General features: G+C 41.6%; 1 protein-coding gene across 3 annotated transcripts in view; it reads right to left on the reverse strand.

Annotated features, from left to right (window-relative positions):
* The window catches only part of LOC124872343 (solute carrier family 12 member 2-like), a 90,711-nt gene that overhangs the window by 34,424 nt on the left and 31,661 nt on the right, over positions 1-24,626 (reverse strand). For all 3 annotated transcript variants that reach the window (XR_007039266.1, XM_047372230.1, XM_047372229.1), the window contains exons 2-15: positions 16,534-16,653; positions 14,228-14,303; positions 10,440-10,535; positions 8,791-8,930; positions 8,546-8,656; positions 8,351-8,459; positions 8,087-8,214; positions 7,655-7,739; positions 7,396-7,556; positions 6,765-6,872; positions 6,540-6,663; positions 3,708-3,809; positions 2,311-2,466; positions 773-872 (exon numbers count right to left, since the gene is read on the reverse strand). Coding sequence is in view for 2 of the 3 variants with exons in the window: in XM_047372230.1 (XP_047228186.1) it covers positions 773-872; positions 2,311-2,466; positions 3,708-3,809; positions 6,540-6,663; positions 6,765-6,872; positions 7,396-7,556; positions 7,655-7,739; positions 8,087-8,214; positions 8,351-8,459; positions 8,546-8,656; positions 8,791-8,930; positions 10,440-10,535; positions 14,228-14,303; positions 16,534-16,653 (1,616 nt within the window). In the remaining variant the exon portion in view is untranslated. The remainder of the gene's footprint in view (positions 1-772; positions 873-2,310; positions 2,467-3,707; positions 3,810-6,539; positions 6,664-6,764; positions 6,873-7,395; positions 7,557-7,654; positions 7,740-8,086; positions 8,215-8,350; positions 8,460-8,545; positions 8,657-8,790; positions 8,931-10,439; positions 10,536-14,227; positions 14,304-16,533; positions 16,654-24,626) is intronic.

A 24,626-nucleotide genomic window follows, 5' to 3' on the forward strand; every position in this document is an offset into this window, starting at 1 on the left:
TAGTTTTAGACACATGTCACATTTAGTCACCTGAAGTCATTATCGTTTGAGTCTAATTTTAATCTTAACTTCAGTCAACAAAACCTATTATAAATTTAGTGAGGTAAAATGTGAAGCCATAGAGGAATATATTTTTTTGAACTACTCCTTTTTTTACTCTTTCATTACTATGTGAAATATTTATACAGAATGGAATAGACTTAAAGTTGTATTTTGCAATACACAAATACAGATTTACTTCCTATTATTTGAAAAAACGTTCTCTTCGCCTAGTCTTCATGCAGAAAAAACTACTGTTTAGAAAACTATTGTCGAAATATTTCCTCAACAAAATGAACTAGGGCTGAGTGCAGCCAGTACAAACAAAATTACATATACATGTTTTTAACACATAAAAAAGCTGCAAATTTTTTTTTTTATGCTTATTCTCAAGCGCTAGATTGCGTAGATTGTAGGGTCAACTGAAAGAAATGACAGAAGGAACCTTTCACTTGATAGTTATAAAAACATTGTCCTATTTCCTTTGTGCACTATACTTGGAATGGGTTTCTTCCCAGAACAGTTTTATTAAAGTAAACAAAAGTAAACAAATGTAAAAACCCAGCACCCCCGAAAACATTTAGTAAGCAATATAAGCCATGTACTGTAAACCGTTCTTAAATATGATAGAAACTGGTATCTGTAGTTCCAGTTTCATATCCATGTTCCATCCTGTTTTATGAAAATACTCTAGATGTTTGTTTTGCGAGTAAGCACAACTACTATGTGATACCTGAAATTCTTGACATGGTCCTCCACTGCACTAAGGTGAAGTGTGTGGCTCAGAGCCTGTTGGTAGGTCAGAGCCTGGGTTGATGAGCCCCAGTTCACATCTGCAAAGATGGACACACGCAGGCAAAAACACACTGGAGTTAGCAAATATGTTTACGGATCAGTCTACCAAGCTAAAGGTCATGTAACCCATGCAGTGCTAGAGTCAGAGAAAAGGCCTACTCTGTGTGTGTAGCTGCATGTCAAACTGTGTGTGCACACACGTGTGTGTTCAGACCTACAAGAGCAGCTTTGTGTTTACCGAGGTACAGCTCAGAGCTTCATGTTACTTAGAAAACATTTATTTCTCCAAACTCTGTTTTTCACACAGGAAAGCTAAAATCAGGTGAACCTTTCTACGACACTGGATTTAGGGCCAATTCAGTTTTGCTCAACAGAAATACTAGAGACAGGGGTAGGTGAAATGAGCCAATAAGTAAAATAGTTACTCTCTATTTGACAAGAAAACCTAGATTGAAAAACAAAATTATTCTGAAAATATATTTTTTAAATACACTATTACTATCATCTACTTTTACATGAACTTTGAAGACATCCTATTATCAAACTATAAAAGGTCCAACTTGTTGGTAGACCCAGCAACTTTAACTATTCTGTAAACATCTCCCACAAGGTTTAGAAGTGCGTTTATAGTTAGATGAGAAAACCAGAATTGTAGCCTCCACTCTAATTCATCCCAAATGTGATGAAGTGTGAGGTCAGGACCAAACTTTGTGTACCTACAGCCATTGAAGTTATTGGAACGCAGAAATTCATTGATTTGGTGGTGTTAGCCAATAATCCTGGCAATATAGTGAAGAATAAAAAACATAAGCTATAAGATGTAAATGTAGAATTAGTACTCGACTGTATGTTCTGCATAAAAATAAATCTTATGTTATAGAGACCAAATTATGATTTGATTTCACTACACATTTACCAATTTAATTTTTACTAATCTAGAAAATTCTTAACTGGCGAGATAACCTATAATGAAGATTGTTAAAGACGTAGACATATTTTATTCATCTTCAAAAAGAGGACAAGACTTTAGTCAGGCTAACAAAGAGTCATTGTTCTGTTACACGCAGCAGGAAAACTTTATAATTGCTTTCCTTAACACAAAATTCATAACATCCCTTCACTATTGTTGCTGATCCATTATCAAGTATGACAACATTCAACCGTTTGTCTTGTTGAGCTCTCTGTGCTAACAACGTCAAAACAAATCTTGTCCATTAGACCCACCAGACTGGTTCAATTTAAATAGTCATATTCTATATTACATTCTGCTTCTAAATTCAGACACAGCAGAACTTGTCATCAACTTGTCATAAACTTGTAGATCTTGTTCATATGTACATTTAGAATACAAAGTAACAGAAAAACAAAGCGGTTTAGTTCTGAAAACAACAACTAAGAACGGCACACAGAACAGTTTTCATGAAATACATCATATTAGGTATTTGTAATCATGTAATAAATTCATTTGCAACTCACCTGGCTTTTTGTGGCTAACATAGATGTAGAGAGCCATAACAATGACATTGGTGAGGAGGGCAGCCGCCCAGTTGATGACAAACATCACCACACAGCACAGTATAGCTCCAGCAAGGGAAACCCACATGTTGTAGTATTTAAAGCTGGGACGCCAGCCTGTAGCAACAACAATGATTTGTCACAGAAAGGAAAAGTTTTGGCCATGCATGTGGTATAGCTAGCATGGTGACAAAAACTGATCAGAGAAAGTCTAGAAGATACAGTTTCTTTTTAAGTTTGAAACAAATTCTATTAGAAAAATCTGAATCAGATAGAGATGAAGAGGCGTTGTTGTTCTTGATAAAAGGCCATGGTCTCTAAAACAGTAAACAGTGCTGTTAAAAGCATGGACAACGAAGGCTTGGGTTATACAATGAAAGTTAGAAGCCCATTAGACTCAAGACCAGAAGGTTATAACAGCTATTCAAGGACCATATTTAACACAAAATCTAGACTAAAGGGACTTCAGTGATGGCATATAATTGCTCTGTGTGGTTACAGCATGAGTCAACAACAAACCACAGGACGTAAACGGTACACTGGATTTTCTCTTTGTCCCCTGAAAGATTTAAGGTTCCCAGAGGGAGGGCACAAATTGTCCGTAAAGGGATCCAAACACCAGCTTGTGGTTCCAGTTGCAGTAAAACCCATTACTTCTAAATGAGCCATGTACCATTTAGGTCCAGATGACCTGCTGGAGATTTTACAACAGACAACAGACAAAGAAATTGTACCTGCAGGTCTGCAAAGGATTTGGTACAGAAGGAGGAAAGAGCACAGAACTTAATAAAATACCATCTACTCAGCAGTGAACAAATACTGTAAATAACAAACTGAAGAGACTAGTTCTTTAGTTCAACTCCAAAAAAAGTTTATTTTAAAGCTGCGTTGTCATGAAGTAGGGATGTGACAAGATGTTTTGGTACAAGCTGAATCTTGTCTGTGTGTGTGTGTGTGTGTGTGTGCATGCGCACATATTGTGCTTTGACTGTTTTTCAGAACCTAAACAAATCTATTTTCACAGGATTCTTTCCATATGAACCAGTGAACCCTGAATTTGTTGTCAGAATGAAAGTATGTTTAGGAAATTTGAGATTATGCTAAAATGTTTCAAAGATGGCATACGTTGGTACACAACCCCCAACAATCCCTCAAAGCTGTGAAGGCATGTCATAGCTTAGCATCAGTCAACTGGCTAAAATCATTCATTTTCTTTCTTGATAATGTTTCATCCTTTAAAACATTGATGCGTTTGTGACCAATATCTTAACTTTTTTAAAACCTCCAATATTTAACAAAACATCTTAATTCAACATATTCTTAAAAGCTGGTTTTCTCTTGTTGCACATTGGTCTTACCTGGAGAGTTGGCCAGTGATGCATGAAACACCGAGAAATTGATCAAGGCATAGGATGCCAGGAAAAAGTTGGAGATAATAGGTGCAATTATGTTCAACTCAGCTGCAAGCAAGAGAAAAAGCAGAAAGTTAGAAAGCATCAATTCCACTTTACAAACGTTAGTATGGCAGGCTGTTAAAGGTAAAGTTGTCAAAAAAACATTTATACAACATGGATAGCAAAACAATTTCTCAATACTGCTTTTCTTGCCACAGAAATCACAGAAATCCCAGCTTTACAAGTCCTTCTCAAAATATTAGCATATTGTGATAAAGTTAATTTTTTTCCATAATGTAATGATGAAAATTTAACATTCATATATTTTAGATTCATTGCACACTAACTGAAATATTTCAGGTCTTTTATTGTCTTAATACGGAGGATTTTGGCATATAGCTCATGAAAACCCAAAATTCCTATCTCACAAAATTAGCATATCATTAAAAGGGTCTCTAAACGAGCTATGAACCTAATCATCTGAATCAACGAGTTAACTCTAAACACCTGCAAAAGATTCCTGAGGCCTTTAAAACTCCCAGCCTGGTTCATCACTCAAAACCCCAATCATGGGTAAGACTGCCGACCTGACTGCTGTCCAGAAGGCCACTATTGACACCCTCAAGCAAGAGGGTAAGACACAGAAAGACATTTCTGAATGAATAGGCTGTTCCCAGAGTGCTGTATCAAGGCACCTCAGTGGGAAGTCTGTGGGAAGGAAAAAGTGTGGAAGAAAACGCTGCACAACGAGAACAGGTGACCGGACCCTGAGGAAGATTGTGGAGAAGGGCCGATTCCAGACCTTGGGGGACCTGCGGAAGCAGTGGACTGAGTCTGGAGTAGAAACATCCAGAGCCACCGTGCACAGGCGTGTGCAGGAAATGGGCTACAGGTGCTGCATTCCCCAGGTCAAGCCACTTTTGAACCAGAAACAGCGGCAGAAGCGCCTGACCTGGGCTACAGAGAAGCAGCACTGGACTGTTGCTCAGTGGTCCAAAGTACTTTTTTCGGATGAAAGCAAATTCTGCATGTCATTCGGAAATCAAGGTGCCAGAGTCTGGAGGAAGACTGGGGAGAAGGAAATGCCAAAATGCCAGAAGTCCAGTGTCAAGTACCCACAGTCAGTGATGGTCTGGGGTGCCGTGTCAGCTGCTGGTGTTGGTCCACTGTGTTTTATCAAGGGCAGGGTCAATGCAGCTAGCTATCAGGAGATTTTGGAGCACTTCATGCTTCCATCTGCTGAAAAGCTTTATGGAGATGAAGATTTCATTTTTCAGCACGACCTGGCACCTGCTCACAGTGCCAAAACCACTGGTAAATGGTTTACTGACCATGGTATCACTGTGCTCAATTGGCCTGCCAACTCTCCTGACCTGAACCCCATAGAGAATCTGTGGGATATTGTGAAGAGAACGTTGAGAGACTCAAGACCCAACACTCTGGATGAGCTAAAGGCCGCTATCGAAGCATCCTGGGCCTCCATAAGACCTCAGCAGTGCCACAGGTTGATTGCCTCCATGCCACGCCGCATTGAAGCAGTCATTTCTGCAAAAGGATTCCCGACCAAGTATTGAGTGCATAACTGTACATGATTATTTGAAGGTTGACGTTTTTTGTTTTAAAAACACTTTTCTTTTATTGGTCGGATGAAATATGCTAATTTTGTGAGATAGGAATTTTGGGTTTTCATGAGCTGTATGCCAAAATCATCCGTATTAAGACAATAAAAGACCTGAAATATTTCAGTTAGTGTGCAATGAATCTAAAATATATGAATGTTAAATTTTCATCATGACATTATGGAAAATAATGAACTTTATCACAATATGCTAATATTTTGAGAAGGACCTGTATGTTTTTTCACTCCTTAAACAAAATGGAGAGAAAGTACAAGAGGTGAAAAGAGAAATGTCAGTTTCAACATTTTTTTTAAAATGAGGACCAGGAGTTCATTTTATTTAAAGCCGCCAATAACAAAACATTTAAAAAGGTCTTGATTTAGATCCTGGTCCAGTACCGAGATCAAACCAGGACATCACACTGGGGTTTTGGTCAGATGTCATTCGTTTAGACTTTAATAAGACAGCTTGAACATTACAACTGGTCACAAATATCGTTGAAGAGCTGAAGACTGACACTTGTTTTCTTGTGCTAATTAAGTTTTTTTTTTTTTTTTTAGGAAAAACCTGAACATTATTTGAGGGGCGACAGTCGTTGTGTCCCTGGGCAAGACACTTCACCTGTCTTGCCTGCTGATGGTGGTCAGAGGAATCGGTGGCACAGATTATATGACAGCCTCACTTCTGTCAGTGTGTAAATGTGTGTATGAACAGGTGAATTACTGATCGCAGTGTAAAGCGCTTTGGGGTCTCTGGGGACTTGATAAAGCACTATACAAGTGCAGGCCATGTACCATTATTCATAGAAAGAACAGCTATAACCTTAAAGAACAGCAAGTAACACCTTATGTATGTAAAAATATAAATGAATTTGAATAATGAATGACTACTTTAGTGCATTATCATAATTTTTAGATGATATTATGACTAACATCATTAAAAATGTTTTGTACATGTATAAAAAGTCAAATATGAACATTGAAACCTGGTATATTAAAATCAATTAAAAAGCAAATTAGATGTAATAACTAGGCACAATTTTAGAGTATGACCTGACAACCCTTTCAGTCTTTTAAAATATTGCTATTCAGGTATGGCCAACATAAACGTATTGTATGTGCTTAGATGTATAATTTGGGGTGAAAAGAGCAAAAATAAGGAAAGAGTGAAACCATACCAATAAGAATAAAGGCCAGAGCGATGCCGAAGGTCAGGATGTAGCCTCTGAGAGGCTCGTTGTTCTTGCCGTATCCTTTGGCAAATATTCCAATGTAAGGGTAGATGTTATCTTTACATAAAGCCTGCAAAAACAATGTAGTTTCATATCTTAAAAATAGAAGCAAGTAGTAAAAAGGAGTTTGCCATTATGTGTAATTTATAAGACATATCGATTGACTCTTACTTGGAAAACTTTAGGTGCGCTCACTAAAGAGGCCAGTGCAGAGGACAGAGTGGCAGAGAAGATTCCTGCTGAGATGATTGGTGAAAAACCTGAAACCAAGCTCATCACCTGAATGAACAGAGAAAAGAAAAGTCCAAAGTTGCTGTCCCACAGAGAGAGATACATGTGCTGTGTGTAAAAAATACCATCTGCGGAAAGTTAGTGTCAATGTGGGCAAAGATGAAGTATAAGGGGAAACAGCAACCTAATGTGTTGCTACAAAAATGGTCAGTAAAGTAATGAATGTTGAAATTATATTTTGATCCAGTAAAGGTCCATCTTTGCAAATAAGTTCTGTGACCAAAAAATCTTCTAAATTATATTAAAATCATGTTCTTTCTTTTTTAATTAAAGAATAAAAATAATCCATCACATTCTTACATACAGGTTAAGACAGGTTGTGCAAAAACCATGTAGGGAGTGGCCTGAATGTTTTTAGAGCACTCTGCTTTGCTTTGTGAATTCAGTGCAAACAGTTGGAAAAAAATGGAAGAGATTGCACAGCTTTGGGAATTGCTCACTTTAACCTTATTCTCTGCATAATGAAAAAAGCCAAATAAATTGTTCTTCTTTTATTAAAGCTGGTTCATACCTGGAAGTCATTTTGGAGTCCATAGCGGCAGCTATTTCCAGAGATCCTACAGCTTGAGAAGTCAAAGCCAAACTTGCAGGAAGCATTAGTACAGTTTGCCATAAACTGAGAACTGACTGTGTCATTTAAATTTCCACTGGCATCTCTCACAATACAAGACCCTAAAGTCAGAAAGGTATTATGCAAATAATATTTATGTTCTTAAAAAGAAAAGAGGTAAAATTGCATAGCTAAAGGCAAAGAGAAGGCAAAAGTCTACCTGTTGAAACTACAACCCCCAAGTAGACTATCCCTGTAATCAATATTGCAAGAAGTGTTCCTTTGGGGATAGCCATCTGTGGGTCCTGCAACAAACACATAACAGTATAACTGCAAAGTGGAAGGTGGTCAATTCATTTTAAGTATTAGAATTCATCACTGATAACACTGCTGAAACTGAGATTTTAAAAAATAACATACAAGTTTGAATAAATGTGCAGCCCAAGCAATAGTTTAATTGCAAATATCAGGGATCCAATGAGTTACGTTTTGGGGTTCTGAACATTTATCAGACATACTTGGTTGCACCTATGATCCAATATATGGACACTTAGTTTCTAAAAGGTAAAGTATGATGCATTTTAGCCAGACTTTGGTCTGTATGAAACACCTGTTCCTGAGAGAGGTTTCTTTTTGAATATAGCTGACTTACAGCAAGGTCTCCTGAAATGTTTGCACCAGCCAGAATACCAGTGGCTGCGGGGAAGAAGATGGCAAAGACAGAGAAGAACGTCTCGCCTTGACGAAAGTCCGGTCCTATGTTCTCCCACATGATTTGAGCTGAGGTAAAAATAAGTCCAAGAAGCAGATGAAATCACAGTTAAAAAAACAGTAAAATATCTGGAATATGAAGAAGCAGCAATCATGATTAGTCTGGTTAAAAGCAAAATCTCTGAATAACACAGGCGGATCATACCATCATATCTAAAGAAGCCTGCAGATTCCTTTGATTGTACAGGAATGAAGGATCCGATAAAGTAGTTCACAATGGCTGTGACAAGGACAACCAGCAAGACGATCTGGGCCTAAAGAAAACAAATTATGAAACTGTTATTTCTTAAATTCCATGCATGTCAGAGGGTGTCCCACTGTTGAGGTTAGCTGGTCATACCTTGGCCTCCCATTCCATTCCTGCCACAGAGATGCCCAGGAGAACAATTACTGTGATGGTGCCAATTATTCGGATATCATTGATCTCATCAGTCATGAGCGCATCCGCACCCTGACACACAATTCAGAAAGTTGTTAAACAGAACTGCAATGGTAAATATGCAGTAGCTGTGCATACAATAATGCTTGATTTAAATCATCAAAAAAAGTCTTATTACAAGAAATATAGGACATGAAAAGACTTACTTTGAGAAGTTCCACAACAGTTTCAGCAAAGCCAACTACATACATGGCTACAGCCACTGCATTGGCAAAGGCGAAGATCAGGCCAATAGAGCCTCCAAACTCTGGTCCCAAACTCCTTGAGATCAAGTAGTATGCTCCCCCTGTAGGAAGAACAAAGGATGGTGATGAAAATCAAGTTGCTGAGATGGTAAAGATGTGAAAGCAATGAAGGGTTAACTGTTCTGCTGATTAATGCAATACAGCAGCATTTGCAATCAAGAATAGTACATCATAAGTGTTGACAGTTAATCTGTTGCTTCCTGCTGTAATACTGTGCTGTTAATCTTCAAACATTTTTACCTCCTAAAAGGGTTACTACCAGTGAGAACAATCACACAGCACCAAAAAATCTATTCTACCTAATCTGGGCCAAGGCAAGACTTTATTTGGGTCTGGATCCCAACTGTGCTCTGCTGTGGGGACCTCTGGTATACATGGTCCTGAGCGTCCCAGTCCATTTGGTTAAAAGTGCTCATCAAACACTTCAATTACTGCATCAGCACACAGCCTACTAAATAGAATGAACATCATGACCATGCACACAGGAAAGAAACGTTATACTAGTAACTCAGAGCTCACACTGAACATTAGCTGCATGCCTGAGCTTGCCGTGTATGGCACTGAGCTCCACTTTGAAGCACTGAAAGAGCTTAACATTACAAAGATTAGGTTAGAGAATGCCTGGTAAACGGGTTTAGTGTGTTTCTGATGCACAGTGTAATACCAGTTTACAAGGACGTCTGCAGCGTTCTGTTAAATTGTTAACCCCAGAGTAACGCAATTTTGGCATTAACTAGAGGGGAGCTTTCCCAGTAACAGATCCCATCATAACCAACTATCTGCTCATAGTGCAAACATCGTAACCAGTTGGTAATTTAATATCCCTCCCTGTAAAGTGGGAGCAATAACTCTACACATCTGTTCTGACATTCCTCCTCTTGCTGCATTAGTTTCAGTGAATGTGACTTTAAACATCCCTTAGTTCCAATCATTTTTGAGGTAAGTTGGGATTTTAGCTGACACAGCTTGAATAGATTGTGACATTGTTCTACCGTGGATGGAAAGAAGACTGCTATGTGATACATTTTGGATGAATGCTCCTTGGGCACCTAAAAAAGGATCTGCTATAGAATTGGTGGGCCTTCGAACTTTATTGAGGTTCTGTTCAAAGTTTTCATTCAGTCTACTGAAGGAACACTTTGCTCAATGAGAGACTGTAGCAGCTGTTCATCTATTGAGTCATTTCTGTCCATCATGTATAAGACTACTGTCTAATAAGATATAAAATCAGATTATAAACAGTTATTGCCTTTTTGTTTGACTAAGGAGTCAGAGCCTAAGCTCCCATTGGTTAATTCTATGACACACAATTTAATCTCGAGACGTGAATTTCTCCTGTCACAGAGACATCACAGATATTAGATAGATTAACCCTGCTCTTAGCGGACTCACAATAACCCTGCACGCATTAGTGTAATATGATTGGCAGCGGGCTATGCTTATTTAAAGATGGAACACAGTTGGAAACTAGATGTTACTGGTCAGGTCTGCTCCCTGCCTCTTTGTGACAGAATGTTACTCAGCATTCTGGAAAAGAAAGTCAGAAATACCTCCTCGCACAAATCCATTGGTAGCTATGGCAGAGGTGGAGAGGCCGGTGATGGTTGTCACAACACTGGCCATGCATACGATCACACAGGAAAGAGCTGCAAAACAAAACAGAAGGATCGGTCACATGTTAACAGTTTTACTCAGAGCTCTGTGAAGATCAGCCCTCACAATCAAATGTCACTTGTGTCACTTAGTGGCCATTTTTCCCATCAAAGTGGAAACGCCCAAATTGTGGGGTGGTGTGATAGTTGTAGGTTTCTGAACAGACTGCCAGTAAATACGTACCACATGCCAAAGATCTGTAACTTGGCCAGTGTTATTAGATGTTTTCCAGTATCTGCAGGCAATAAAGTCTCTAATATCAATCATAAAGACACATCTAAACCGTGGAAAAGCCTGGCCCTGCACTCCCCCAGGCAACACACATCAGCAGCATCAGAGGTGCATCAAAAAATGCCCCCACTCTTTTCTATCAAAAAACCTACATAAGGTGCATCTGGTGGGTGGCCTCTTATGCTCATTGTATCTCTTCTATTCAACACTTCTAATAAAATTGTCCAATGGTGGAGTCCAGTACTCTGTCCCGTCTCAGCAAAGCTTAGCATAATGCATCTAATGTGGTGTTAAATGCACCATCTGACATGCGGTCCTCTTTAGGCTAAAAGGAAGAAAAATAGATATTCTGAACCCAGAATCAGATAAGAAAATCCATCTCAAAGTCATGTGTTAAACTCAGACAAAAAAAAATCAAAACACATGACCTTTATACAAGCAACACGGTGAAAAGTGACAGAATTTCCCTCATTTCTGCCTATAGGCACACATGGTTAGAATTTCTGAGTCTAGCTTTAAAGATTTTGGGTCTCAAACTCAAACACGTTCCCTGAAGCAAAATTGTATTCTGGAAGCTCAAAATATCTTCAACACACCTAAAGTTTTCCCCATGTTTGTCAATTTTACACCTTAATCTTTATTGTTACAATTGGTTTTCTGTATTAAACTAAACATTTTTATTTGTTCGTTCGTTCGTCGTCTTCCGCTTATCCAGGACCGGGTCGCGGGGGCAGCAGACTCAGCAGAGACGCCCAGACGTCCCTCTCTCCAGACACCTCCTCCAGCTCCCCAAGGCGTTCCCAGGCCAGCCGAGAGACATAGTCCCTCCAGCGTGTCCTGGGCCGTCCCCTGGGCCTCCTCCCGGTGGGACGTGCCTGGAACACCTCCTGAGGAAGGCGTCCAGGAGGCATCCGGTATAGATGCCCGAGCCACCTCAACTGGCTCCTCTCGATGTGGAGGAGCAGCGGCTCTACTCCGAGCTCCTCCCGGATGGCCGAGCTCCTCACCCTATCTCTGCGGATGACCACGTCATCCCCAAAAAGAAGAGACGAAATCTACTGGTCCCCAAACCAGACCCCCTCCGGCCCTTGGCTGCGTCTAGAAATCCTGTCCATAAAAGTTATGAACAGGACCGGCGACAAAGGGCAGCCCTGCCGGAGTCCAACATGCACTGGGAACAGGTCCGACTTAGTGCCGGCAATGCGGACCAAACTCCTGCTCCGCTCGTACAGGGACCGGATGGCCCCTAATAAAGGGCCCCCGATTCCATACTCCTGGAGCACCCCCCACAGGGCATCACGAGGGACACAGTCGAATGTCTTCTCCAGGTCCACAAAACACATGTGAACCGGTTGGGCAAACTCCCATGAACCCTCGAGCACCCTGTAGAGGGTATAGAGCTGGTCCAGTGTTCCACGGCTGGGACGAAAACCACACTGTTCCTCCTGAAGCCGAGGTTCGACTATCGGTCGGACTCTCCTCTCCAATACCCTGGCGTAGGCCTTACTAGGGAGGCTGAGGAGTGTGATCCCCCTGTAGATGGAACACACCCTCCGGTCCCCCTTCTTATAAAGGGGGACCACCACCCCAGTCTGCCAGTCCAGAGGCACTGTCCCCGACCGCCACGCAATGTTGAAGAGGCGTGTCAACCATGACAGCCCTACAACATCCAGACACTTGAGGTACTCAGGGCGGATCTCATCCACCCCCGAAGCCTTGCCACCGCGGAGCTTTTTAACCACCTCGGTGACTTCAGCCTGGGTGATGAAAGAGTCCAACCCCGAGTCCCCAGCCTCTGTTTCCACCACGGAATGCGTGATGGCAGGATTGAGGAGATCCTCGAAGTACTCCTTCCACCGCCCGATAATGTCCTCAGTCGAGGTCAGCAGTCTCCTGCCCCCACTATAAACAGTGTTGGCAAAGCACTACTTCCCCTTCCTGAGGCGCCGGACGGTTTGCCAGAATCGCTTCGAGGCCAACCGGTAGTCCTTCACCATGGCCTCACCAAACTCTTCCCAGGCCCGACTTTTTGCCTCTGCCACAGCCCGGGCCGCAGCACGCTTGGCCTCACGGTACCCGTCAGCCGCCTCAGGAGTCCCACAAGCCAACCACAGCCGATAGGACTCCTTCTTCAGCTTAACAGCATCCCTTACTGCCGGTGTCCACCACCGGGTTCTGGGATTGCCGCCACGACAGGCACTGCAGACCTTACGGCCGCAGCTATGGGCAGCAGCATCGACAATAGATGCAGAGAACATGGTCCACTCGGACTCTATGTCTCCAACATCCCCCGGGATCTGGTCGAAGCTCTCCCGGAGGTGGGAGTTGAATACATCCCTGGCCGAGGGCTCCGCCAGGCGTTCCCAGCAGACCCTCACTATGCGCTTGGGCCTGCCAAGTCTGTCTGGCTTTCTCCTCCTCCAGCGGATCCAACTCACCACCAGGTGATGATCAGTGGACAGCTCAGCCCCTCTCTTCACCCGAGTGTCCAAAACATGCGGCCGAAGGTCTGATGATACGACAACAAAGTCAATCATCGACCTCCTGCCTAGTGTGTCCTGGTGCCAAGTGCACTGATGGACACCCTTATGTTTGAACATGGTGTTCGTTATGGACAATCCGTGACTAGCACAGAAGTCCAATAACAAAACACCACTCGGATTCAGATCGGGGAGGCCATTCCTCCCGATCACGCCTCTCCAGGTGTCACGTTGAAGTCCCCCAGCAGAATAATGGAGTCCCCGGGAGGGGCACTATCCAGCACCCCCGACAGGGACGCCAAGAAGGCAGGGTACTCTGCACTACCACTCGGCCCGTAGGCTGAAATGATAGTCAGAGACCTCTCCTCAACCCGAAGGCGCAGGGATACAGCCCTCTCATCTACTGGGGTAAACCCCAACACGAGACGGCTGAGCTGGGGGGCAACAAGCAAACCCACACCAGCCCGCCGCCTCTCCCCGTGGGCCACTCCAGAGTAGAAGAGAGTCCAACCCCTCTCAAGGAGATGGGTTCCAGAGCCCACGCTGTGCGTGGAGGCGAGCCCGACTATTTCTAGTCGATATCTCTCGACCTCCCGCACAAGCTCAGACTCCTTCCCCCCCAGCGAGGTGACATTCCACGTCCCTAGAGCCAGCCTAAGCATCCGGGGATCGGGCCGCTGAGGTCTCCACCTTCGTCCGCCACCCAATCCTCTTTGCACCGGTCCCTTTTTATTTGTGTCTGTTCCAACAGATGGAAGAAGAAGAAGACATTTATGTCTGCTTTTAATTCTGCAGCACAGGACTGGCATGCTGTAAACATCCTGTTTCTGAGAAGGAACAAGTGGCATTACATCAACTTTTGCGCACACACACACACCCCCTAAACACAAGTTCTCCATTTTGTTTAACCGTAGAAATAAACTGATAGTTCAGTTTTTCTTACAATTTTGAGAATGTGAAATTTGTCAACTTACCAATTCCAGCCTGGCCAACAATCCATGTCATCCGGATAAACAGCATAACGCCCCAAATGTTCAGCATGCAGCGTACCTGTAGATAGAATAATCTGTTACACTCAAAGACTGGCCATTCTTTTTGTATAAACTCCTTTCACCAACGTGTTGCTCAAAATGCAAGCCCCTGGAAAAACTTCCACTAGATGTATGCAGCCAACGAGTCCGCTCAGAGGAAGGTACACACTGTAAAAACTGTCGGAGGACACTTAACGCTGGTGTGCCTGCAGTTGTCTACAAGGACGATATTTGATAGCTGGTGTAAACACATTTTAGAGTAATTGGCGACTGTGTCTTACAATCGGAAGATTGAGGATCACATTCCAGCTTCCTCTTGTCACATGTTGATGTGCCCCAGAGAAAGGCACTTAACCCCAAATTCCCTACCAATTTGTGCATCAGTGCATGAATTTGTGCGCGTTACTGAGTGCAAACAGGTGCAGATGGGTTTATCATTTAATCAGTCTGTTTCTACCACCAAAGCACCAACTCTATGCTGAAACAGAACTAACTACTTCTGTCAGTAGCTGGACCCAAACCCATAGAACCCATAAAATAATCAAAATGTTTTGATCAGCATATTTAAAACTCCTTAGTTTATCTTTTAAACTGCTTAATTTAAGAAAAAGCAACCCTGAGCATCTACTTTAGCATTACAAGAACAAATGCAGCAAATGCAGAAAAATGATTGACGCTCTCTTGTGTTAATGCAGCTGAAACCAGAAAACACACAAATCTCTTTTTCTCAGTGTCTGAGGTTAGATCAGACTAAACTTTGCCTGTGTGGGTTCAGTCAGGGTTCTGTTTGATAAATGCCAAAATGACATTTACCTTCATTCACATTCATAACTTTGCATACATTTCCTTATAATTTGTTCGAATTGCCTGGAAACTGAATGATTTGAGTAAAACGTTTATGGTATCTTTCCATAACCTTTTTACTACAGTTTGTTGGCCTTGTTATGTTGCTTTTGGAGAAATGGCTTCTTCTTCTCTGAGTGACCTTATTGCACATGTTGGTACAGGACATTGTTTGATATATAGGATCAATTGGAATGTATGTACTTGACTTGGAATCTATATGATTCGACTGAATTGACTTTGTAAAGTGCCTTGAGACGACGTGTTGTGAATTGCCAGTATATACGAAATCTGAATTAAACTGACTTGTTTCACTGTGAATAACAGCACTCTCTTGCCAGCTTCAGCAGCCTCTTTGCCATCAGTCTTTTACTTCTGTTCTGTGGCTGATACACAGATTTAGCACCAAAGCATATTCATCTCTGGGACAAAGAACGTGTATCCTTGTTTGAACACATTGATCTGTCACCTTCAGGTATCTGGAAATGAACCACACTTGTCCCTTCTGCTACTTTGGCTAATTTCTTTAGATGTTTTTCATGATCACACAAGGAAGCAGTGTCTTTGAGGCATCGCCTTAAAAGACAACCTCAGTTGGGCGTTCATTTAAACACAATGTTGCGAATTTACCAATCAGAAGTATACAATGCCATTACAATCATCATCTGAGCTTTCTGAAATTGTTTCAAAGAATAGTAATCTTAATTAAACATACTTTGAAAAAAGTCAAAACAAAAACTCATCTGAACAATTATTCATCTTTTTATTCTTGCATTTAGTGAACAGAAAGAATTGTGAATGACCAAAAACAGAAAACATTTAGTCTGACATTAGAGGAAAAACACTATGCATCTTTTATACAGTGTATGTAAATACTATCTGTAAATATCCACAGTTTAGACTGATCAGATATTAGAAATATCTGGTGGCATGGTAAGAAGTATTTACAGACAGGTGAGAATAAGGACACCAGCTTCCAAGGATAACAAGACAAATTAGTTGAATTAACAGTTTTTTGAAGCCGTTTTTGTATAATTTTTTTCCCACTGTATTGTGATCCATTGCAGAAAGAGAACACAATGGATGGACCCTCAAACGCTTCCTGGAAGCGACATCTTAGTAAGATAATAAGGTGGCTACAAGCTAGCACTCCGTCTGTGGAAAACCACACTGGTTCTGGTTTAATTGAACCAGTCAAGAACCAGTACCAACCCCAATGAAACTGTTTCGGTTGAAGAAACATAGTGTTCTTTATACAACCTCATTACACTTTTTGATTAACCCTAACAGGGGCAATTAAATGTGTTAATTACTTTATATGACCTTATTATAAACAATATTAATAATGCTTGGGGGTGACACAAGACGGAAAATTTCTGCTAACAAAAATGTTAAGAGCAACTTACCAGAACCCCTTTAATCCAGCCAAACTTGACCACTCCTTTAGGCTCGGCTGCCTCTTTAGCAGCAGCCTCTTCAGCCGGTGTCAGCTCATCACCATTAGGAAAGCCATCCTCAAACGGCTCCTGAGAAGAACAGATCATTTCCTCACATTACTGCACAAAACTCAAAAGGCAATGAAGCAGTAATATCTGCCTCCAAAGGAATTCTGACATGTTCTGAAACTGGGTTTGTTTTTGTTCTACCAGAGCTGCCCAAAGTAACCTTCAGGTCAAAAATGCTAAATAACAAGGAAAAAACCCCCACAGGGTAAAATGTCAATCTAGTTTAACAAACAGTTCTCTTTATACCCTCATGACAAAACAACTCATCTAACTGTAATTGGAAAAGAAAATTATGTGTTTAAAAACAAAACATTTTTTGATTATATACATTAGATAACTTATTTTAATGGACCATTTGAAGCTGAACAATAGTGATCACAAAAAGGGTATTCAATATTTGCCAGTACCAAAGTTTCTACTCAGATGACAGAGTTAAGCTAAAGGTGAAACAGCATCCTTCTGTTACAGCAGCCAAAAGCAGTAAACCTCTGTCCTGTCTGAAGAAAACATCTATCCTGGTGGGTGAGTTGGGTTTAAAGTACAGTTTTTCATGAAAAAAAGCCCCTCCCTGGGCTGCCACCTTACCGTGGTGGAGGGGTATGGGTGCCCCAATGATCCTAGGAGCTATGTTGTCAGGGGCTTTATGCCCTTTGGAGGGTCACCCAAGGCAAACAGGTCCTTGGTAAAGGATCAGACAAAGCGCAGCCCACAGACCCCTTATTATGATTACCATAAATGGAAACAGTGTGCCCTCGCCCGGATGTGAGTCACCGAGGCTCCACTCTGGTGCCAGGCCTGGAGGTGGGGCAGGCTGGCAAGGGCCTGGTAGCTGGGCTTTCCGAAGGGCTCACCACCCATGGGAGGGACCAAAGTGGTCGGGTGCAATGTGGTATGGGTGGCGCCCGAAGGCAGAGACCTTGGAGGTCTGATCCTCGGCTCTTGGGACGTTGAATGTCACATCTCTGGTGGGGAAGGAGCCCGAGTTGGTGTGCGAGGTTCCGGCTAGAAATAGCCAGGCTCACCTGGACACACAGCTCTGGCTCTGGAACCAGTCTCCTTGAGAGGGGTTGGACAATCTCCAACTCTGGAGTTGCCCTTGATGAGAGGCGCCGAGCAGGGGTGGGCATACCTGTTGCCGCCCGTCATGGCGGCTGTACGTTGGGGTTCACCCCGGTGAACGAGACTACCCACCCTTTTTGGAGTTCTTGGAGGGGGTGTTGAAGAGGGCCCCCTCAGGGGGACTCCCTTGTTCTGTTGGGGCATAATGACAGTGAGACCTGGAGGAATGTAGTTGGGAGGAATGGACATCCTGTTCTGAACCCAAGTGGTGTTTTGTTATTGGACTTCTGTGCTATTCATTGCCAAGGCGGCTTACCGGAACTGTGGTCGCAAGGTTGTTTGGTGCCTGTCGCGGCGGCAATCCTCAAACCCGCTGGTGGACACTGGTGGTGAGGGATGCCGTCAGGCTGGGAAAAAAAAAGTATTTTTGGCCTGTGGGACTCCGAAAGCAGCTGATGGGTACTGGCAGTCCAAGGTGGCTCAGGTGGTTGCTGAGGCAAAAACACAGGCGTGGGAGGAGATGGCATCGAGGCGATTCTTATAGGGGAGTCACACTCTTAAGCCTCCCTGGTGAGGTCTATTCGGTGGTTCGGGAGAGGAGGGTTCGTTGGATAGTCAAACATGGGATTCAGGAAGAGCAGCATGGAACACTGTTATTGCTGACATCTGCAAAGACACTGAAGGATTTATCTGCTCTCTCTGTCGCTCCTTCCTATCTCAGACTACAGGGTGACGGCAGCTCAGTTGTGCTGCATCCTAACCTTGCCTTTACACCTAAAAGGGTCACTAGCTCATTGAGGTCAAAAGTGACACCTCTGAATGGCTTCTATCCTCCTCCTCCTCACAACACTGAGGATGAAGCCAGGTCTCCACATCATCCCTATAGTTAGATATTCCCCACTGATGTGGTGCCAGAGGCATGCAGAGGTTTTAACGCTGCGTCATTACGCAGGTATCCTTTCGTTTTTATGCTCCACCTGAAAAGGTTTTACCCTGCCCTGCATCGTAAGACTGTTACAATTCGTAACCTTTCTCACTACTCACAGCAGCAGGTCTTTTATCTCAGCCTCTGCCCTGACCATAGATTATTTATTCTCACTGATTGGGTTCTGCTGCAGCGGGTCCTCCATCTTCTACATGTAGATGTGTTTACCATCTTTGATCTTCCTTCCCAGTTCTTTGCTCATCCTTGTTTCCAGATCTAGAGGCTCTTTCCGTCTCCTTGAGGAAAGTCTTTAATTCAGGGTTGATCCCGGACCTATTACTGGAGAAACACCATACCTTCATGAGGGGCACAGCGTTGTCCACACAGACGTTAATGTAGTCAATTCAAAAATACTTTATTAATCCCAAAGGGAAATTAAAGTCCATAATGTAGTCTGTGATGCTGTTAATGTCCTCCCCATGAAGAGCACAGAGCTCTTCTCGTATGAACTATAACAGTCCCTTACAGCTTCTTCAGTGTCCTTGGACCATCTCTTCACTAGGCGTGTCACAGCAGCTTTTCTGTGTACAAGGTTTGTTCACAGGCTGGAGGTGATCTGAGCCCCCCAGGGAAGGGAGAGGTGATGAGCTGTATGCCTCCTTGGTGTTGGCATACAATAAATCCAGTGTTTTATTCTCTGAGGTGCAGCAGATAATACACTGGGTGAAGGTGGGGAGAGTGACGGGAGACATGATTAGTCCCAAGATATAAGGAAAAGGGCCTGGGGGTGCTGTTTGAAGTCTGCTGGTATTAGTATGAAGGTTATTGTAGGCTGTTGCAACATTAGCTGAATGGACAACGTACACCTTTTATCGCAATAACACATGTAAACCCCCCGTGGCAAAAAAAAAATACACATAGCAGATAGCTGGTTTATGGAGTAAACAATGAAAGCACGGCCTCTCACACAGTCTCTGAACATATACCATAAAAAAAATAAAATAAAAACAAAGCTGTCCATAAAACATTTGCTCCATAAAGTGTACAAGGCAAAAAAACAGTATACCTAACACTTATTAAAAATTTATTTAAAAAAGAAAAACAGTGGAATCCGCTAAAACAGACTGCCTCCTTGTCGCAATAAGTGATAAGTCCTAGGTTATCCTTTCAAGAAATACACCATAAATTTAAAACCATAGTATTCCAACAAATATTTTTTTTTCTTTGATAATAGCTTTTCACTCTGAAATGGAACAGGAAAAGGTCCAAACAAACTCAGACTAAACTGACTTTAAACTCTGCAGTAGAGCATGTCAAGATACTGAATGCCCATTCTACTTCTCTTACATAAAACCTTTGGGGTGAAATAACGGTTTAAAAACAGAAATACACACAGTTGTACATTTGTAATTGGGTCAACCAGGATGATAATACCAAGTGTAAAGAGCCACCTTCACAAGCAAGGCTAAAAATCTTACTGTATTTAATTTTACACTAAAGCCACCATCACAATTTTATTGCAATTTCCTTATGTAACAAAATAACCAATGAAACAAAATTAAAAAAACAGGAACAGATTGCGAAACTTTGGCCAATCACGGTCAGTTACAACCGAGATTTCAGAAGTACTTAAAACATACGCTGTCTCAAATTATGCGTACCTCAAAAATTGCCTTTTTTTCAAAAGATTAACAGCAACACCACAGTCAGGTAAAATACTCTTGCTACATAATAGTTATTTCATGAAGCTAAAGGAAGAGGAAAAGAAAACCAATCAATCTATGACTTTATTTTTATTTTTTTTCGGCACTTTATTTTGGACAGTAGGCAGACAGGAAAGAGGGGCAGAGAGGGGGAGACATTTGGCAAAGGTCGCCAGGTCCAGGACTCGAACCTGGGACAGCCGCATCAAGGACTATAGCCTCTATATATGGTCGCACGCTTAACCCCTACACCAGCGACGCGCCACAATCAATGATTTTTAACATTTTTTTTGTGTCATGACCGAAGAACAAGATCCTGGATTCAAGCGGCTGACATAAGCATCCTCGACAGAGTGGTCGGGCACTCCCTTAGAGATAGGGTGAGGAGCTCAGCTATCCAGAAGGAGTTCGGAGTAGAGTCGCTGCTCCTCCACATCGAGAGGAGTCAGCTGAGGTGGCCTGGACGCCTCCCTCGGGAGGTGTTTCAGACACGTCCCACCAAGAGGAGGCCCAGGGCAATCTGGAGGGACTGTCTCTCAGCTACTCTGGGAACGCCTCAGGCATCCCCCAGAGGACAAAGGAGGTGTCTGGGGAGAGGGACATCTGGTGCCCCTGTAACCTGGTTCCAGATATGAGAAAGACAAGTACTTTTTATTTTTTACGTTTTTAGTGAGAAACAATTGTATAGCACTAAGTAAGATGGTGCAGATGTTTGAAAAAAAAAAAAGTTTAAATAACTTTGGAGTTGTTTTGATATTTAGAAAACCCAGTGTACCACATGTACCATCAAAACGCAGCTTTTAAAAAAATCCCCTCTGACAACAGGATTTTTTTAAAAGCTGTGTTTTTATGGTACAAGATGTACCATTAAAACGTAGATTTAAAAAAAAATCCTCTGTGGTCAGAGGGCCTTATGACAGTACCAGTGGGTTGTAGCATCTCATATGCTGTGCAGCATTTTGGATCGGTTGAATGTTTTCAACAGCTGGATTTAGACTTCAGCTAATTTTTCTCAAGTACCATTCAGCTTTATGTGATTTTAGGCAAGTCATTCAATAAGTGCAGAGGTAATTATTGCTGCTGAAAGATGCGTATGCCTTCACCACTCTTGCTTCATGAGAAACTATACTTTTCGCAACAGCAGTTTAGAGAAAGGAGAGAACCCTCTCTGCTTTGTTCTGCTGTGACTTTGTAAAGTTGCGCTACAGAACGTACACACTTAGTTCCCCACAAACGTTTTGCATGTGTTCAGCTATAAAACAATGCTGCATTCATTAGGTAAACATGTGCACCGAACCCACAGGTTTGAGCTAGATATATTTGGTACACAGAATCAAATGAATGGCTCCTTACCATGGTGGTGCAGAACTAATGAGATCCTCAAGGTCATTCAGCTTAAACATAAAACACAAACCATGCAAGACACCAACTGCTTAAGACTGGAGTTGGACAACAGCTGCTCTTTTCCTTTGTACAGTATTCCCTTACTGAAATACATTCCTTCAGTGTTGATTTTCTGACCAAGAGGTTTTTAAATCCCTGATTAGAGTCCAGTCCGATATTTGTCATCTATATATGCATATTTCAATGTCACGTGTATGGTTAAGCTGTTACCACACTGCTTTCTATCTCGCTGTGTATGCCAATGTATTGAGAAGCCAGTTAAGTGGGTCTAATCAGGAGGAAATGTAGCAAATGTATTTTGCTCTTGATGCCACCTAGTTCTGAATAATACAAAGGGTGGAATTCAGTGTTCTGCTGGGTCATGACAAGGTACGCTATGTCTCTGAAACATCTCTGTCTCATTTAATTTTTGCTTTTGGGATCAACTGAAGATCTATAAATTAAATTGTATTGCTCTATGAGGGACCCCCAAGTGGTCAGATGATATTTAGCCAAATTAACCATACCACAAATGATTCCTTCAGTTTCACTGTTAGCACGCAGCATCTGGACTTGAAACATCTGCCTAGAATAGTGTGCCGTTACTGATTCACTGCTGTGATATCACAGTGGCATTAATTCTGTAGCAGTGGTGCACATGTGCGTATGAGAGCTGTGGCAGTAATGCATCGGAAATAATAAAAGACTTCAGTGGCAACCTGCAGTATGTGATCAAATTGTTTATGTCAATGAGCTAAATGTGCTATAAATACATGTGGGGTTTTCGCCCCGTCTCATAGTGTCTTCCTATGCCACTGAGACAAAAGGCAGATATACAATAGTGTGAAGGATGTATTAAACTTATGGTGCAGGAAAATAACACACTACATTTAATCTGACTTGTTGATAATTGGGCTAATACCATATGTCAATGCGATTCCAGTTAACCATATACACTCAAAACTTACAGAAAACATTCTCTCCTGCTTCAAAAACGCTGCTTTAAACATCATAAAAATTGTATATTTCGGTTGTTCTCCGAGCAGCTCTGCCTCTCATGGATATCTGAGGACAACAGGCAGAGCAGGTCACAGTAAAAACAGGTAGGAAGGTGCAGCAGTTAATACAGTCTCTCTTTCACTCAACCATTACCAGTTTGTCGCTGTAAGGGGAGGGAAATTCTTGGACCGCCAGAAAAAAAAAAAACCACATTTGTTAGATCAACAAAATTACGTTCACGGCCTTTTGCATGTTGTACAAGAAAATTGGCCATGGTTTTTAAAAACTGGCAGCAGAAATTGGGGCTGTGTATCTCTCTGGGGTGCAGCTGACAATCACAAGACTGTAAACCAACAAAAGACAATGGGAGTTTAACTTGGGATTTTAATAGTCTTGACAACAGATTAAAAGGTTATGATGCATATACAAGCCTTCAAAGGAGATTAAAATTCGAATTTATGATTCTTTTTTGACTTCTGTTTTTATTCAAATAATGATTTTATATGATTATTTAATTTAATTACTTTGTCGTACTTTTGAGAGGCTCTTTGTCAATTAGGAATTTACTGCACTGAGTACGACTGCATCTTTTGGGTTTCAGGATATATAGTCTTTGTAATTTTATTTCGTTCACAGTTTTAGAATCAGTTTATGCAATGATGCCATATTAAGCAACTAATTTTAGCTGCAGCTACGGTAATAGAAACTGCAGGTTCTGTATAGCATTACCATGCCAAGGTCATTGGGGAATTATTAGTCTTCTACAATATCTGAAGTGAATTAAAAATATTAGCAATGTGAACTACTACGTAAGAAATACATTAAACAAACAATAAAAAACTAAGTAAACAAAAATGTACACGGAAAGTACTGGGAAAATTCCATTACTTGCACAAGATATGCTGGACATGGTCCAAAAGACAACCAGTCTGCACAGGCACCAGGGGCAAAGCAGGAAATTAAGGAGAATTGGCTGTGGTGGACAGCTAATAAACAATGGAAAGCCCTGCCATTTCATTTTAATTAATTATCGCAATCCTATCTATTAGTAATCCCAAAGTAATGGAAGCTATGTTGTAAAATAATAATAAAACTTCCAGCTAATAAGTCACACAACTTACAAAATTTAAAGGAGCAGGAAAATAGTCTTCAAGCCAACAAAGGGCGTGTTTACAGAGAACATCAGCTGTTAAGGTATCTACCACTAAAGTTAAGCGACCACTGTGGATGTGCTTTTCATCTTACTCCACAGAGTCTCTCAGAGGCATTTATGATGTTGACTTTGGCTGTAAAAGAAAGTAACTATAAGAAAAGATAAATGGCAGTCCCATTCCTGCCAGCCCCATTTTTCTCTATTTTTCAGAAAGTGAAACATTTTTATATTATATAATAAGGTAATATAATATGATTCTAAGCCAATCCAATGACAGAGCGACACCAAAGCAGAGTTGTTGTGCACTACTAAGAGGACATATGAGTGACATGATGAAAAATATTAATGGATTCAGAGCAAAGGGTAAGAAAATGAAATACAATCAGAACAGCACATCATTAAGGTAATTCATGTAGAATAATGCCGTGTCAGTATCAATTAACCCACATTTTCCTCATTAACCTACACTCCCGGTCAAAAGTTTTAGAACACCTTTCTCATTTAATTGTTTTCTTTATGTGTATGACTATTTCCATTGTACATACTGTAGATTCTCAATGAAGACATTCACAAAACTGAATGAACAAATATGCAATTATGCAGCAAACCAAAAATTGTAAAATAACTTTTAAATATGTTATTTTTTAGAATCCTTAAAGTAGCCGCCGCCCTTTGCTGTAATGACTGAAATATTAACCTCTGGCCGTCTCTCAGTGAACATCTGGGAAGTTCTTTCAAGACTCTTTGGAAAACCTTTTCAGTTGGCCACCTC

The sequence above is a fragment of the Girardinichthys multiradiatus genome, chromosome 8 (genome assembly GCF_021462225.1).
Source record: "Girardinichthys multiradiatus isolate DD_20200921_A chromosome 8, DD_fGirMul_XY1, whole genome shotgun sequence".
NCBI classification, from domain to species: Eukaryota; Metazoa; Chordata; class Actinopteri; order Cyprinodontiformes; family Goodeidae; genus Girardinichthys; species Girardinichthys multiradiatus.